The sequence below is a fragment of the Heteronotia binoei genome, chromosome 6 (genome assembly GCF_032191835.1).
Source record: "Heteronotia binoei isolate CCM8104 ecotype False Entrance Well chromosome 6, APGP_CSIRO_Hbin_v1, whole genome shotgun sequence".
NCBI classification, from domain to species: Eukaryota; Metazoa; Chordata; class Lepidosauria; order Squamata; family Gekkonidae; genus Heteronotia; species Heteronotia binoei.
Genome location: NC_083228.1, coordinates 57,785,492 through 57,803,078, shown reverse-complemented (window position 1 = coordinate 57,803,078; position 17,587 = coordinate 57,785,492). Strand labels below are relative to the sequence as shown.

The 17,587-nt window shown below is 40.3% G+C and overlaps 1 protein-coding gene across 2 annotated transcripts; it reads right to left on the bottom strand.

The window, feature by feature from the left end:
• Window positions 1-792: 792 nt before the first annotated feature.
• On the bottom strand, window positions 793-14,158 carry SFXN4 (sideroflexin 4). Of its 2 annotated transcripts, XM_060241533.1 has the most exons (14): window positions 14,050-14,158; window positions 12,293-12,358; window positions 10,764-10,838; window positions 9,640-9,666; window positions 9,494-9,548; window positions 7,583-7,608; window positions 6,181-6,234; window positions 6,019-6,084; window positions 5,858-5,920; window positions 4,827-4,914; window positions 4,063-4,178; window positions 3,723-3,808; window positions 1,636-1,753; window positions 793-1,036 (listed from the first exon to the last, which is right to left on the bottom strand). In XM_060241533.1, exons 1-14 carry the CDS (start codon window positions 14,086-14,088, stop codon window positions 959-961), a joined length of 957 nt encoding a protein of 318 aa, XP_060097516.1. In that variant the 5' UTR covers window positions 14,089-14,158; the 3' UTR covers window positions 793-958. The 2 variants fall into 2 exon arrangements, with proteins under 2 accessions (XP_060097516.1, XP_060097517.1); XM_060241534.1 differs by lacking the exons at window positions 6,019-6,084; window positions 6,181-6,234 and having other exon boundaries at window positions 14,050-14,152.
• Window positions 14,159-17,587: the final 3,429 nt, after the last annotated feature.

Sequence of the window (17,587 nt, the reverse complement as noted above, 5' to 3'; positions counted from 1 at the left end):
TAGGTGGGATTTTGTCCTGCTCATGTGAACATTCAACCTTGCTGAATTTATTTTCACTGTCTCCTGTTGCATATTTATTTATCTTGGAGTGAGATACTAGGCCACTAGTGAAAGAATATTAGAGTACTGGGTTTGGGGAAAGTATTTGACAAATTAAAATATTAATCAGAAATAAAGGGTGGCAGGCCAGCAGTTGCACTTCCAATTGCATCACAACAGAAGATGATACTAAGAACTTGCACTTGTCTATGTTCTTTAAATCCCACCTTTCTTCCAGGGCAGCATATATTTATTTTATATTTACAGCAACACTGTGAGGAAAAGCTGGGCATATTCTGCATAGGCAAAAGGGGACATTACTTTATTTAGCAAGTAATTAAATTGTGGAATTAACTGCTAGTAGATGTAGTGAGGCCACTAGTGTTTATGGCTTTAAAAGGTGATGAGAAATAGTAGGAGGCAATATCAGGGAAAGGCCTTGCCCTCTGTCCTGTTTGATGGCTTTCCAGTGCAACTGGTTAGTCTCTTTGGGAAACAAGATGCTGTACTGTAGCACCTCTTACATTCTTATGGTTAGCTAAAGGTTAATGACTAGAGATCAATGCCCATGTGCCTTCAATCTAAGTCCATCAATCTAACCAGGAAAGTACACTGGTTCCCTTTTGGTACCATGGACATCTTAGGGAAGACAGGAAGATGTTGACAGTGCAAAAGGGGAGATCATTCACTACAATTATTCCACTTAGCTTCCATAAAATGTTAATAGAGAAATGTTCAGTAGTCGCTTAGTTCTTCATCATAGGCTTTTAATAGTTACATGCAGATCACAAAATTAAATCTTTTCTCTTTTGAAAAGGCGCCAGTGATTTTATATTCCTTTCTTCCAGCAAAATCAAGATGCTTCTTTGAGCTTAGAAACAAAACCTTCAAATGAATGTATCAACAAATATCCTATAAGTTAAAGTCCCCTGTTGTAAAAGAACTCTGTTTCTTCAGTGGATGAGATTATTTCTGGCTCAATTAAACTTCGTTGTATCTGAAACACATAGACACACCGTTAACATTTCAAACCATCACTAGTCTCTTTCCCTCTTTTGAGTTCAGTTTTGTGTGTGAAAAATGAAGTATTGCCACTAATGTTAGTATAAGCTTTTAAATAGTAAATGTGAATAGCAGAAAGGCCAATATCACTATTCAAATTGACACCTGGGCTCCAAAATAAACGCAGCCCTCTCATATCAACAGAAGGAAATTATTTGGGAATGGACCCTCATTTTGTTATATACAGTATCTTGGTGGTTTTACCTTATGTGTGTTAATTCAGCCTTAAGAATGCCTATGGGACATGGCAGAAACAAAATGGAATTCTATTCAATGTTTTAAAGATAAGAGCTCTCTTTTGGGAAAGTCCATTTAATCATTTTTTTAAATCGGCATTTGTCCCTAGCAGTACTATATTTGCAATATCTGCACCTTTTATATTGGCAACATTTGGAAATCATGGTAGCCAGCAATGTACTATGAATATCAGGGGAGGGGCATTAATTTCCCCATTTTAAAGAGGAAGTGAACCAGGAGATTCTGTATGGAAACTAGAAAAACTAAAACACTAGGAAAAGAGAAAGCAAGATTTACCGTTCCTAATTGTGGAATCCAACTAAATGTAATGGGTACCATCAGTCCAAGGATTGAAACAACCATCACAGACCTCAACGAACCGCAAAGACGTGGATGTTGGAGAGAAACGTATGTGCTATCAAAGATACCATTAAAAACAGATTATTGTATGGGAAAACTGTCACAAGTCCGGTTTGAAAGCAAAGGATAGGCACTGAGAAGCAGCAGTTACATTACTGGTGCTAAACTTCCATCCTTCAATAGGTTTCCCTACAATGATTCAGGTTGAAGGAAGCTATTAGTCCTTAGGGATACTGAGTAGTGTCTTTCAGATCCCAATTGAAGTAGTTTACAAAAGCTACCTGGAGAGCCAGAAATGGAAAGGACACTTTTGAAAATACATGCACCCTGTGGGAGGCAGCTTGCAGCTGCTGTTTCCACTCTGGCATCTATGATGGGGAAGGTGGAGTAGCTTGAAGGCTATCAGGCCCTGCTTTGGCTTCAGATATGGGGGTAGGTGGGTTCAAGCAACTTAGCCTCCATCCCCATCAGGCTGTTCCAGGAACTCCTGGCTTTCTCTGTGGGAAGGAGAGGAGCAGACCTGATGACCTTGAGCCACTCCCCCACCTCTGACCCCAATTCCCTTCTTGTGAGGCCTGTGACCTTTTCCCTCTTTCTGGCTCTGGAGTTGGGCTTTTCTAAGGCCCCCTTGGAGGCCATCTGGCCCACAGTCAACATTGGGCATGTGAGGGCTGGTGCCTTCCAGGCAAGGCCCCACTCAACAGCTGATGGGCACTGCTGATTGTGCCAGGCAGGCCTGCATCTCCAGAGATGTTGGAGTTAGCACCAGTGAGAAAGGGAGCCCGGTGCAGTAGTGAGCCACCTGAGGAGGTGTGGCAGGCTGTGGCCCTCCTGTGGTGGTATGAGTGAGGGTGAGGAAAGGCTGGAACCTAAGTGAGGGGTGCTGATATCTGAATACACCAGCATGTACTGTAGCGATTACAAGTCTCTAGTGATTGGTTTGTAGCTCAAAGCAGTAACAGAGACATTTCTTAGTGTCTTCTCTGCAGAGGAAAAAAACCCTGTAACCCCAAGGGAAATATGCTAATCCTTAATAAGAATGCAACCCATACCCAATACAAAAGCCTTTTGCACACAACTCCTTGAGCCACAAGAAACTCATATGTGTAAATAGGTACTACATGAAAATACATTTCCATTTTCTCCCTTATTCTCCTCAGCAACTTACACTATCATAGTTTCTAATGGCAGTCAATAGACACACCCATGAGGAAGGCATCGCTTTAAAACAATCATATGAGGATTTAAACTTCTCTGGCAACTCCTTAACCACTTATATATCATACAACGGAATGGCAGGAGAAAATCCCTTAATTGTCACTTTTGCAAATCCCGGCTTCTAACCTTACTTGAGGCAAACCAGGAGTCTGGTTATTCCAGGTTCAGAAGAAAAACCATATGTTCCTTAAGTCAATCACTTGGTAGTTTAGTCAAACCTTTATTTAAAATATATCTTATTATTGAAATGAATAAAATGGCAGTGATCACAAAACTTAAATCTGCATAAATTATAACAATTAGGATCAGGTTAGCATACATGGCATTGCTACTCTAATTGAATAACTTTTTAAGAATCTTACGCAGATGAGTAAGAAAGCAGTTTTCACTGAATTTCAGTTCTGAGCAATTCAAATAGAACACAGGGATGTTACCATTTTTGTACATTAGGCTTATGTAGACAATACATGATTTTAATGCATGGCCTGATTTTTACCAGCAAGGATAGGATGTCCCTCTGAGCATGCAACAATATTTTTCATACTGTTCTATCCTGAGATTTTCTGGGCATAGAATCAACTACTCATAATTTACTATAACTAGGAACAAGTTAGGAACAGAATTGTTATTTATCTTTCTCATGGTGGGAACACTAAGAAGAATACTGGCTTTTTTCCTTTCTTTCAGAAAGCAGTTAACAAAGCTGACAGTCAAAGTTATTCAACATTCCAAAAGATGCACACCTATAGAACATACCCAGATAAACTACACAGAATACACAACATTAAATGCTGCCACACCCTTACCGTTTTAAGTAGTGCAGAACAATATCTGGAATACATACTGCTGTCCCAATCATTACTGCTCTGCATAATGCTGTTTCTATTACCGCCTGGTTTGGGAAGAAAAAGGAAAATCAACATTCCATATAGGCAGTAATACCAATAATAATCCAAAATTTTATGTATCAGCTACATCAAAAGTTTACAAAGCTAGGTTTGTATTATGAGGCCAGCTAACAAATTTTATTGTAGCATAAACTTTTGAGAAACACAGCTCTCTTTGTCATCTGGATCTTAATTCAGAGTTGATAGCTTGGATTGGAATGGAGGAAAAGCTAATAGGAAGATTCACAACTTTGCTTACCTTTTCTCCTGCTTTCTGTGATACTCCTACAATGTTCCCTTTGCTATCCATAACTTCTATCCCACTCTCAAGCTCACTTGCTCTCATTACCAGCACATTAAATGCACACAAAGTGGCTGTAAAATGAGAAAGCACAGGCTTGGCACACGGAAAGAAATGAACACAGTTTTGTCTAGAATTATCCATTTATTTGACTATCAAACACAATCACATTACTAGATTTGTTTATTTATTAGATTCGTTGCTGCTTACACAAATGGTTTCATGGCAACTAACAACATTAAAACCATAGGAAAAAATCATAAAAACAATATAAAATATAAATATTGAACGCACACTGTACAATTCACAATCTCTGAGGCCTAGACCCAGGAATGCAAAGCAAGAAAAGCAGCAAACAACCTGAAAGGATTGCTAGCAGTTTTCACACTAAGACCCCGTTATGCATGAAGGGAATCTGGAATAAAATAGGTGTGCATTGGATAACAGTTTCTTTGGCTTAGACAGCTTTCACTTTCATGGTTCAAAGTATTTTGGCAAGAACTGGTGTGGAAGAAATGGAAAAATATGAGTGGATGAGGCAGCAGGAGCAGGACTTCCCTTTCCCTCTTCCAGCGTTCTGAACAGTTTATTACCTGAGAATGAAAAAGGAGAGGTTTCTCCCCATAGAAACTGTAAAAGAGCTTGTAGGGCTTGAAATATTGTCCTAACACCAGTGCGGTGAAAAGAACAGTTTTCCACCTCAGATGTTTCCATTCACTCACCTGTAAGCGGACCTGGCATGGCTTTCAGGAACAACTGCATAGAAGGACTCTGTACTTGACAACGAGTCATGATGTAATGAGGAAAAGCCTAGAAACATTCAGAAAGAAATATTAGAATGTACAAGGACTGCCCAAAATGTATTATGTCCATGACCACATGCAGAGGTCTCCCTGTTCAAAGAGAAAAGCTACCAATCAAATAAACCATGTGGGAAGAGTCATCCCGCCAAAACTTTGTAACATCAGAGACAGTGAAGTCAACTGGGTTTGAAATAGTCACTGGATTCTTGGAATCATATCTAGCCTAACTTGCCTAAGTCAGTATAGGTTAAATTAGTTTGTAAGTGGGGCCCAGGCCAAGTTCCAAGCATGAGATTTTATTCGAGTTTATCCAAACAACTCAAGGTGGGTTGTCTGCCCTCTCTCCCAGTTTCGTGTCAAAACAACCCTGCAACATAGTCTGGTTAAGATACACTGAGTGGCCCAAGGCTACCCAAAGAGCTTCATGGCAGAATGAAAATGTAAAGGTAAGTCTCCTCAGTCCACTGTAATAATATGTATACCTGCAGCTCTATAACTTGGTTTTCTGAGCCAGGGAACATAAAGCAGCGCAGTCCAAGGGAGTCACGACCCTCTGTGCTGCAAATTATCAATACTGGGATAAAATAAATGTAAGACAGCCCTGTGGTGCAGAATGGTAAAGCTTGCAGTACTGCAGTCAGAGTCCTCTGCTCACGACCTGAGTTCGATCCCAGCGGAAGCTGGTTCAGTAAGCTGGCTCCAGGTTGACTCAGCCTTCCATCCTTCCAAGGTCAGTAAAATAAGTACCCAGCTTGCTGGGGGGAAAAGTGTAGATGACTGGGGAAGGCAATGGCAAACCACCTCGTAAAAAGTCTGCCGTGAAAATGTTGCGAAAGCAACATCACCCCAGAGTTGAAAACGTATGGTGCTAGCACAGGAGACTACCTTTACCTTTATAAAATAAATGCAACAACTGGGGGGAAATATCAGAGGAATTTGCAAAGACATACTGCCAGGCTTGCAGAATATAGGACTGCCCCAGCACTGAAAAGCATCTGCTTGTATGGAAGCTCCTAAAAACAAAAAAACCACAATAAATAAAATTGCATTATTCCACTATGAAACACATGGACAATTCATTGCAAAATGTCTTTTTCCAATTAACACCTACTTCTGAATCCTGTTTAAAACTCCCATGTGCCACGCTGAATCCATTTGCATATAAATGGAAGAATAACTGAAAGATTAGAGATTGAAAACACAAAAACATGTAAGTTGAATTGACAAATAGCAAATGGAAACAATGTTGAAATGAACTGGATTGGCTCCATACCTGCCAATAAAATAATCGCTTCGTTCCTTTATGCGGTAATGAAATACCAGCAGCCTGTGAAGAAAACCTCATAAGGAAAGAGAACCTGGTATCAAGGGGGCAAATAACAGCAGAAAGGTAGGATTCTAGACCTTGTTTCTGTTTATGCACTTCTTAGTCCATTGTGAACCATGTTCCTCTAGTGCTAGGCACTTTTTGGCCCCCTGCATGAGAATGAGGAACGCACACACAGCAGCAAAGCAGAGATAAAGTTTCAGTCGTTTTTTTTCTTTTGTTTTTTATATAAAATGTTAAAAACATTTTAATTTTTTATTTAGATAAATTTTAAACAATGCACGTACACCACTGCATTTCTCAGGTTGATTCTGTACACTTCCAGCTGTAGTGAGAAGAGCCAGTGTGGTACAGCTGCTCCTTCATTAGTTACATCTAAAGTAAGTGAAGCATGCAAGCAAGCTAACAAGATGTTTATTTTCATGCTTGTATCACATGCCCCAGGGGGCCATCATAAAGGTGCTGCACCACTTCTGATAATGAAAAAACTGAAACATAAAGGTGATACTGATTACTATGGCTGATAAACTGGAAGGGTCAATTTTGCCAACACTGAGTGGGATGAGTTTATCACTGGCTGACTCAATGGGAGGTTTGATGGACCCTGCCTCTGTTGATGGCAAAGCAGGCTACAGTATCAAAAATGCATTTTATCAACTACATTTGGTACAGAGGAGGTATTTCTTTCTAGATCCAGCTGATCTGCCTACAGTCACTCATGCTACTGCAAGCCTGAGACTTGACTACTGTGACATGTTCTAGATGGGATTGCCCTTGAAAACAGCTCTCTTTTCTTGTGGCATACTGTAAATATGGATTTAACAGCAGGGCTGACTTAGCCATTAGGCACAGTGCCTAGGGCCCACAATACTTTTATGAGCTCATGAAAATATTTAAATTTCTTTTTTAAAACAGAAGGGGGGGAATGAACTTTTAAGGTTGAAGAAAACGTTTTAATTTTTTCCCCTCACATCAGAAAAAAAGATATGTTTAGGACCTATTAAATGAAATGAAATCTATTAAATGTTGCCTAAACCAGAAAAAAGTTAAGTATTTAAAGTTACATCAAAAATAATTTTTAATATTGACATTATTATTGTGCAAGAGACCCACAAAGGCAAAAGTGGGTAGGGCCCACAAAAGTTGTAATGCGGGCCTGCTTGTCAGCACAAACTGTTAAGACAGCATGAAGAAAGCATCTATTGAGTAAATGGTCTTGCCTTTTAGGGAGGGGAAGCAAGCTAAGCTGCTTTTCAGCCCACTCTAACTTGCCACACAAACCCACTGGACATGTAAAGTTCAGGAAATATAGCAAGCGCACATACTGGAAACTTCCATCATTACTCACCAATGGAGCAATAATTGGCAGGAAAGCTTTGAAGAAAAACAAATAATGGCTATTTAGTGAAATCAGCTGTCATGAACGCTTTCCCGGTGGCCTAACAGGAAAAGCAAACCAACAATATACATCAGCATTTCAAAAGAAGCCTTGACTGTAGATCTTGTACCTCAAGCTGAGGTGATATCCATGTCTGCCTCAAGTCCAACATGACCCTTTGCCTCCATCCATCCCAAGAATGTTAATTGAGAACCACTGAGCTGACCTTCTGGGGAAACTCTGTGGCAATGTGGTTTGTCATGAAAGGAAGCAAGGGGTTAGCTCAGGTAAACGAAGAGAAAGACAGACTTCATGAAAAGCATGCTTGTGTCTCGACTAGGCTGCATGAGTTTCATTGGCTCTGCATGTCACAAGTGCAACCATAATTTAACCACAAGGGGAAAATCTAAACAGTGTCTCACACTGTGTCAATGGCAGGACAGAATGGAGTGTAAGAAAATGGGAATGTTTTATATGGTACATCAATGCAATAGTTGGTTACTTGGTACAAAAAAAATTGTTTATTAAACAGAGTATTACTTTCTATAGCAGCAAAACTACATGAAATAAAAGTATTAATTTTCAAGGGAGAACAAAAATTAAGTACCAGGCACCACACATTTTCCATCATGATTTAGAGTGACCTGGCCAATTTGCAAAGTTTTACATAACAGTCTTAAATATGGTGGATGCTGGAACACAGAAACCGCATGCAAAATTACTGGTTGTAGATTAAAAGTGGCATCTCTTGAGGTCAACTGTTAAGTCATGTCTTAATAGTAATGAATCAGGAAGTAATTGTGTTTTTTGTCCCACATAAACAATCTATTTTAACACATTTATAGGAACAAGTTCCTTGCAAAGAAGAAACAAGTGACAACAAGCAGCACAGAGCCAAAGTAGACATTATCACAACAATGGGTCTGACCCATGGTCACGGATGTCGTTTTAGAGAAAAATTTAGGCATTTAAAAAGTGCTATGAAGGCCCAATCCTGATTACACTTGTAGTGTAGGGGGACAGAAGTGATCCAGTCGTCGTCCCCCCCACCCGCCACGTGATCTGAAACGCTTGAAAAGGTACATGGATGGGGGCACAATATCACCTGATCATCCTGCACCATAGGGTCTATTAGGATTGGGCTCTCATGACACCTCTTAAAATTGCCAAATTGTTCTCTAAAATGGTATTGGAGGCCACAGGTCAGACCTGTGTCCGCCATAACATCTAGCCTGGCCCACAGGCATGCTGACCCCAAACACTGAAAAATTATTGGAGTGGGCTTCAAATTAATTTTTAAAAATAATTATGTTGCTTCAAAAAAGAATATTCCTAGCATTTTTAAAACACAGGTGCCAGTACCTCTGGGATACATTTCCCTTACATTCATAACAAATTATTGTTATCACAAAGGCTAGAAACACTTCATTGAAAAAAACAGGGTCCTGACATTCCAGAGGCTGAATAAAAATACTTGGATTGTTGGTTGCCTATCCTAACCACACTAATATTAAAAGTCTCCCTGCAGTGACCAGCATGTGTGCAATTGGCATGCTTTTTCTCTAGTAAACAGAACCCTACTTAGGACTCTCTGTCCATCACACTGTTATCTCTCCTCTCTTCCAAAGAATTCAGTGTGGCATCCATAGTTCTCTCCATTTTATCCTCACAACAGCCCTGTTAGACAGGTTAGGCTGACAGAAAGGAAGACTGGCTCAAGGTCACTTAAGCAGCTTCAAGGCTGAGCAGGGATCTGCATCACTCTCAGTCCTAGTCCAGCATTCAAGCCACTATATCACTCCAGCTGTCTCGCCAGGATAACAAGACTAAATATTTTACAGCAGGGAAAAAAATAGATAACATATTTTCAGTAAAACTGACCTGGTAGCCGAAACACAGAAGGAACTATATCACCACTGACAGGATTCACAGAGGCCTTAAAGGAAGAAAAGCAAACACAAAACCCTAATGAATCAGGAAATTACTATACAAATTTTAAAAAGAATCCAAGTCTTTTGTAAACTCACCAAACTTAATTTCCAGGCTTCTTTTATCTAAACAATAAAGGGAGGGATGAGATTTTAGAAACAGTATTGCTGAGTAGGCTTAGCAGATGAGCATACACTTCCTTTAAGTTGTGAAAAATGGCCTTTAGAGAGAAAGTGCAACACTTTTGGTAACTAATAGTAATTACTATTAATTTGGGAGTTATGATCAAATTGCTATTTGGTAATCAAACTATTTGCAGTACTGCGTAGCATGTGTCATTTCCGCTCTGATGACAATTCCCCTATCATAGGAAAACTACTGGACTAAAATTACTTTAAAATAAAATACATAATTGAAACAACTTGTTATTCAAGTAGGCAACTGTATAAACCATGAAAAAGACTGCACTTCCAGAAACCCTGTGATATTCCAACACATGGTGGATCAGAGCGGAGCAAGAAAGAGATGCTCAGCAGGCTTTCTCAATAGCCTGTAACAATTCCCAAGAGATACTCAGGTCTTCCTCCCCATGACTGTATACACCTGGGATGGCTGAGCTGGGCTATTCTGCACAATGTGTAAGTATATGAACCTGCCCTCAGATTCCCTGAATTCACACACAGTGACTGTACAAGCAGCCCTGTGGGCCCAGAAAGCAAGTAAGTCCCATGATGTTGCATCTCTGCGAGATCAAAATACGGTTTGTGCGTTATACTGCTTTGAATCCAAAGCACACAAATGAAAATATTTTACTCTGTTCTTCCTAATCATGGGAATGATAAAATACTACAAAGGACACAGAAACTTGACCTCAGTATCATTCCTTAAAAGGACTGCTTCTCATGTAAGAATTATTTTTACAGTGTTTTTTAAAGGATAAAAACCCAAGGCACATTGATCCCCCTCCCCCAAAAAAACTTTGCATTGCCTTCAAAAGCACATTTTATTCTTTTTTCATTTTTTGAAAACTTGCAGCGCACTTTGCCAGACTCCAAAAGCCAGAAGTTAGCTATGCACTCACTGAATAGTCCAAGTAAGATTCCACCTCTGCACCTCAAGATATGACAGAGGCAGTTACAAGCACGGAGCATACTAAAACAACAATTAACAGCAACAACAGTGTATGTAAAAAGTTACTATTGAGAAAAGAAAGTTAAGATACCTTTTTGTTTTGCAAGGACTTTGTGATGTCTGGCCCGCTAGTTAGTAAAAGTGTTCTGGATGTTTCAATTTCCTTCTATACTTACAAGAAAAAAGCATCACAAAAAGCAAGATGAATCCAGGTGGGCAACCGTATGGAAGATGGGTTTAGTATATGTAATATGATAATCAGCCAATATCCCTTGTTTGAGTATGTCAATACAAAAAACATTATTCTGATACACTCTAAAAGAGAAGTACACCAAGTTCACCAAGTATGGCTATATATCCACAGTATTCCAATGTATTTCTTTTAGAATAGTGTATCAGAATAATGCTTTCTGCATTGACATACTTTGTACCACTTGGCATTCTAAACCCCACCAGACATATGTAGCTGTGCTTACTGTACCTCATTCCTCATCTTAAGAAGTGTGCACGCACATGAAAGCGTACATTCTGAATAAAAGTTTGTTGGCCAAAAAGCAAGATAAGTTATTGTTTTCACAGACTGTCTCTTACCTAGCTATACTGCAGAAGCTAAACCTTTTGTATTTATTTGCAAATGCAAAATCTAAAGTCACTCTCAAGCAATTACTTCCAGCCATCCTGGAAGTAGTGTTAGTCCAAATCCAAGGCTCCTGCTGAAAATAAAACTCAATGCTTATGAGAAAAGGTCAAGGACACTCTTAGCATTATTATGCCATACTCAGGTATTGAATATCCTTAGGATTCACAATATAAATACTACAAGTTGAACAATGGAGACAGCAGTAGGAGCTGGGCTGGGCAACACTGCAACATCACTTCCAGTCATGTAACCAGAAGTGACATCATGTGATAACACTCTAGAGATCTCCCATATTATTATGGTTTTACTGTCACAGCACTCTCTCCCCCTTTTCTCCCTCTTCAGTAGCAGGAAACCTATTAAGCCTAGACAGAAACCATTTAATGCCTATTGTTAGGACAAACCAACATATCACAAAACAGTGTACAAGCTCTCCAGAACTCTTCATAATTCCCCTTCATTTTAAAAAAAAACATCAATCAAAAAGGGGTGAGTGGGATTTTTTTCAGCTGGAAAATTTATTAATGGGAATCATTACTAAATCTGTTCTTAGAAGAAGGAACAATTTGTTTCACACAGAAATCCAGCAACAGCCATGTGGAAAATAGCTCCCTTGTAAAGGCTTTGAATCTAGATTCTTCTCAGCATCAGTTTTCCAGCTTTATATCAGCCCAGGGCTGGCATGTGGGAGTAGCTAAGTAGGCGGCTGCCTCAGGCGCCATTTGGCCTAGGGGCACTATGAGGCACCCCCTCTCTCCGCACCCGCTGCCCTCCATCTCCCCACCTCCCCGTGCCCAAAGACGCTTCCTGAACTCAGGTGGCCTACCCCTGCTTCAAAGGGGCTCCCTTTGCCAAGAAATTGGGGGAGAGGGCAGGGGAACAGGCCTTGGCCAAGGGGCGCAAGAACACCTAGCGCCGGACCTCCATCAGTCACATATGGAAGTTAAGGGACAAAACTTCAAAATATGTAAGCTACTTACCCTGGATTTAAATATGAGCAAAGGGTCCAAAATATCTATCCAGTGACGAAATCTTTGGGTAAAAGTCTAAAGAAAAATGACAATCTACTTTAAAAAGGTAAACACTGTAACCATTATTGAAGCTACTCCAAGTTGTTTTATAAGTAGTTCCGTGCATTTAAACAACACTTCTTTATTTCCAGCACTTCCCTACAAGTATCCTCCAATATTGCCCTTATCCCTCAAGTTGAAACACCATGCACACATGTTCAAAAGTAAACACATTTTAAAAGTGAACTGTGTCTCTAACTCCTTTGGCACTTCTCAGACACTACATCATATTTCTTCTATCCCCTTTTGATGGAACCTAACAGTGAATAATCACATCCTGTTGAACATCTGAATTATTTGTTGGATTCTGCATCAGTTTAGGAGCAATCCACAGCCATTAAGGTTGGCAGCCTTGCTTACAGCTTTGTATACAAAAATAAATTAAAATAAAACCCAGCATTTCTACCCACCTGAAAAAGTATAAGAAATACACACAAAAACGGTGGTGTGATCATTACTTAAAATTAATTATTATGACAAATTCCATTCAAATGTTATGGAGGCCAGCATAGATGCTGTAACATTTGAAAATGGCTCACTGCATGGACAATGTCCATATCTACTGCTCAACAACCAATGACATATAATATTAGAAACTCACCTCATGACTTGGGAGTTATACAGTAAGCCATTTTCAAATTCCTCAGCCCCTGTGCATAATACCGTCATATAGAAGCGAAATTCAGAAAGGGAACCATAGTAGTGTGTGGCAGCACACACAACAAAACTGACAGGTTTCATTCTACCACCCAGAATAGGGGTGCTACTGCTAAGTACTCCTGGGGCCACTAGCAAGCAGGGAATGGGGAAGGGCTGCCAGATCCAGATTGGAAAAGTCCTGGAGATTTGGGGATGGAGCCTGGGGAGTACATGGACAGTGGGGTGCAATGCCATACGGTCCATCCTTGAAAGCATACATTTTCTCCCCAGGGGGAAACTAATCTCTGTAATCTGGAGATGAGCTGTAATTCCAGGGGATTCCCTAGTTCCCACCAGGAGGCTGGCACCCCTAAAACATAGTGGTATCTCAGCAGCTCTTACACAAAGCAGAGCAGTCCTCCAGCCCATTAACTTCAGCGGATTTAAACTGCGGAAGCTCTGCATCGGAATGCAATGAAGATGTGTTAACTTGGCCCTCCACACCCGTTCTCCAGCCCACAGCCAGCAGTTTACCAACCAAGATTTATTCTAAATATGCTCTGCATTCGAGATAAGAGAGGTTTATGTCTAGCTTTTAGAATCCTAATTAATGTCACTGAAAGATTAGCTGAACGTTGACCTTCGGCAGCTGCACCTATCTATTTCCAGATTCCCGAGACACAATAAAGGAACGCTGGTGTGAAAGGTCCCTCTGTGCAATTATACGCACACATCCCATTCATTCTTGCGACAGTTTTTTCCCCAAAAGCATTGTTAAGACATTCCTATTTGTGCTGACTTCGTAGGGACAATACTCAGAATGAGTTTTCAGTACACCGTTTTAAGCAGCTTGACCTTTAATTGCAACTCCCTGTTTGAGACTCATGCAGGCACCCCTAGTTGCCGGCTTCCATTCAAGCAGTGCAGGACGCCAGCCTTGCTTCTCTAACGCGCCTCGCCACGAGTCTGCTGCAGGCAGCACTACTCCCACCCCCGAACGCGGCGCTTCTCCCACTTCATAGTCCTACTTTGCCCTCGCTTTTCCAGAACTGCAGGTTCAAATCCATGAGGTTCAGTGCAAAGTGCCGGAAAGCCTGTGTTCGGGGGAAGCTTCAGTGGCTGCACCTTCCGGTAGCCGCTTGCCGTCTTTGCACAAACGTCACTCATAGCAGTTTAAATCTTGTTTTCTAGGGTTACTTACTATATTTTGAAAAGCAAAAGAAGAGCACATATTTCCAGAATGCCTATTACAAACAAGTCATCACTGTGACAAATTTCATTTATCAGTTGTGATAAGTACTACTAACGAGGAACACGTTCCTAATCTTCCAACCGAGAGAGGACATTCGATCTTTTTTTTTTTTTTAAACGAGCCCAAGAGGACAGGAAACATCTATTATATTCTCTCTGTATGGCTGTTAATAACCGTTTAGTAGATGATAATGCATGTTAAAACTGCACCCAATTAGTAAATCATCGTTGAAATCAATTCCCGTACTATCTTTCTGCCTTTCGTGCATTGTATATAAACCATGCAGAGAAACCGTACCTATGTACAAACAGGGTTGAAATAATGCTGCGGACAAAGACATGGAACTACAGCCCTATGGAACTGGGGGATGCCTCTTTTTGAGTAACTATGCCTATAATGGGGCCACTTTTCCTACCACCAGGATGCGAGGATGGAGAAAACTGGGTTTATATTTTAAAGTGGGCTTATATTTTTTCACCTGCTGTGCATGAAGACACAAAAAATCTGTTTTTAAAAGACAGTCAAGTCAGCTTTTCTGGGCATTAGATTTATAGAAACAAATGATTACAATACATTTTAAGGTGCGAGAAAACCACCTTATTACTCCTAACTACTAAATTTGACAGGAGGAAAAAAAGGAAAAGGAGTTGTACCCCGCCCTTCACTTGAAATCTCAGAAGGGCTTACAATCACCTTCCCTTCCTCTCCCCACAACAGACACCCTGTGAGTAGGTAGGTGGGACTGAGAGTGTTCTGGGAGAACTGTGATTAACCCGAGGTCACTCAACTCATTGCATGTGGAAGAGTGGAGAATCAAAACCTGGTTCTCCAGATTCGTTTGCTGCTTTTAAGCACTACACCAAACTGGACTCCCATTATCTATAAAAGTTACATTAGAAAAGAAAGGTGCCACCCAGCTTCTCCCACTGTATCTCACTAATGTAGGCTGTGATAGAAGTCTGGATTTAAAAAGGTATATTTGGAAATAAGTGCCATAAAGTTCAATGAGTCTTCCCAAATTAACATACATGGGATTGCAGTCCTGAAATTCTCCCTTCTGTGCAATCTTAAAGATAATAGAAGAGGTCATGTGGTATGTTGGATAGAACTGTTAACTGTTTTGCAACAAAGGTTTTAGAAGGTTTTAAGAGGTACTTAGAGTGATTTTAAAAAAACACAATAATGCATAGCTTTGGAAAGAACCAACAGTGTCATCTCCCACCAAATATACCACACCATGCAATGAAGACAAAAATATTACTTGTTCTGAATCTCTTTTGCTTAAGACTCCAAGACTGCACCTCTTATTCCTACCAGAAGAATAAGTCCCTTTGAACTAGTGCAAGTTACTTCTTTTTAAGTATGTTCAAGGATTGCACTACACATCTGCAACATGGTAAGACCAACTGAATGTGCAGTGATACTTAAGGAGTGACCTTGCTTAGAAATCTTAATTTTTCTGATCAGATTCCTGTACTTTTAACAGCAGCCAGCATGGTCTGGTAGCTAGTGTTAGACAAGGCTATCGGAGACCTAGGTCCAAGTCTCCACTTTGCCATGAAATCTCGCTGGGTGTCTGTGGCCCAGTCCCATACTCTCAGCTTAACCTACCTCACATGGGTTGTTGGAAGGATAAAACAGCAAAGAGACTGATTTAAGCTCCTTTGAGCAGAAAGACAGGATAAATGAAGTGAACAAACTCAACAAAATTAAGACTGAAGTTTTCCTCATCAGTAATTTCCATGTCAGGAAAAAAACCTTCACTCACCTTATTTCTATGCAGCAGTCTGCTGCTAATTACATTACAAGACCAATAACAAATGTGCCACCCCTTTATGTTAATCTATTATCTATCTGAAAGACTTCCCTGCCATATTGCTTTGGGAACCCTAAAAGCCAAAGAAAGAAGTCTTAAGAAGAAAATGCTTATGGCCTGGAGACCTATCTACAAATAGAGCAAAGGCAAGGCTTTTTGTTTTTTTAGAAAAAGCCCTGCAGGAACTCGTTTGCATATTAGGCCATACCCCCAACACCAAGCCAGCCATACCTGCATTCCTGCTTTTAAAAAAAAAAACCTCCTAGGCAAAGGGATTGATTATGGAATGATTTTGCTACAGAAAGAAGGGAATGGGACAGGTTTAGCAGTTGCTGTACAATGTTTTCTAGCAAGAGGCTTAGAGATGAAGAGATGAAATTAATCTATTTGTCCATTTTGTCTTTTCTCTGCTTTTCCAGATATGACTATTCTTGCCACTGGTGTCTCTGTATTTATCAGTAACTTACTTCACCAAGAGTTTACCAGGACAGAGAATCTCCAAACCACCCTCAGTTTTTATTTGGTATAAAACCAAGTGGTCCCTTATTGCCAGGCAATTTTTGTCATTTTATTTACATTTTCTGAGTGCAATGATGACATTGTGACAAAGGGAATACAAGCTATGGCGTAGGCTTAAGTTTGCATGCTGTTCCATGTGGCATTAGGAAACAGATCAGACTATGAGCATTAGATACACAGCAGGCTACACAGAGTGTCTGGGAAGAAGGAAGGCTCTATTCAGTGAAAGTTTGCATTGTTTATATATACACACACATATATATGCATATACAGAGAGAGAACTACTGTCATCTTCAGATGCCTTCCTTTCAGTGTCTCTATCATTTGATTAGACAAGTGACAACTATGAATAGGCCTTCTCTATAATGGCTCCAATATTATGGGATTCACTGCACAAGATTGATCCATCCCCCCCCCCCCCATCTTCCACTAGCAGATTAAGAATTAATTTTGTGTTTTGGCATTCCCACAAAGACCCTCCTGTTTATATGGGTATGTATTTTGTTACATTGCTTATATATGCATGCATTTTAATGTACTGACTGCTGCCTTAGGACCTCAAACTGGGAGGGAAAACAGCATTAAAAAGGTTTTAAATTAAATCAATATATGTGGAATATCTGCGCTATGTGGCGCCACTGCTGTAGCATATATTGCTGCTAAAAGTATGTTGGTTACATTGTCCTGGCCGCATAAATATATTCAATCATGACCGCATGGAGAAACCAACATGGACAAAATGCATGTGTGGACTTCATCAAGCTCAGAAAGTCCCAGGCACAGGCCAGACTATAGCCTGATGCAATCTGTGGCCCCACAGGAATGCAGTCATAACACATTCATAGCAGGCATTGTACAGACACAAGTTATCTCACCCAGTACCTTCCATGTGGTGCCTCTGCATGCATAGCTACCGTGTTTCCCCGAAAATAAGACAGTCTTATATTTGTTTTTTCTCAAGAAGACACACTAGGGCTTA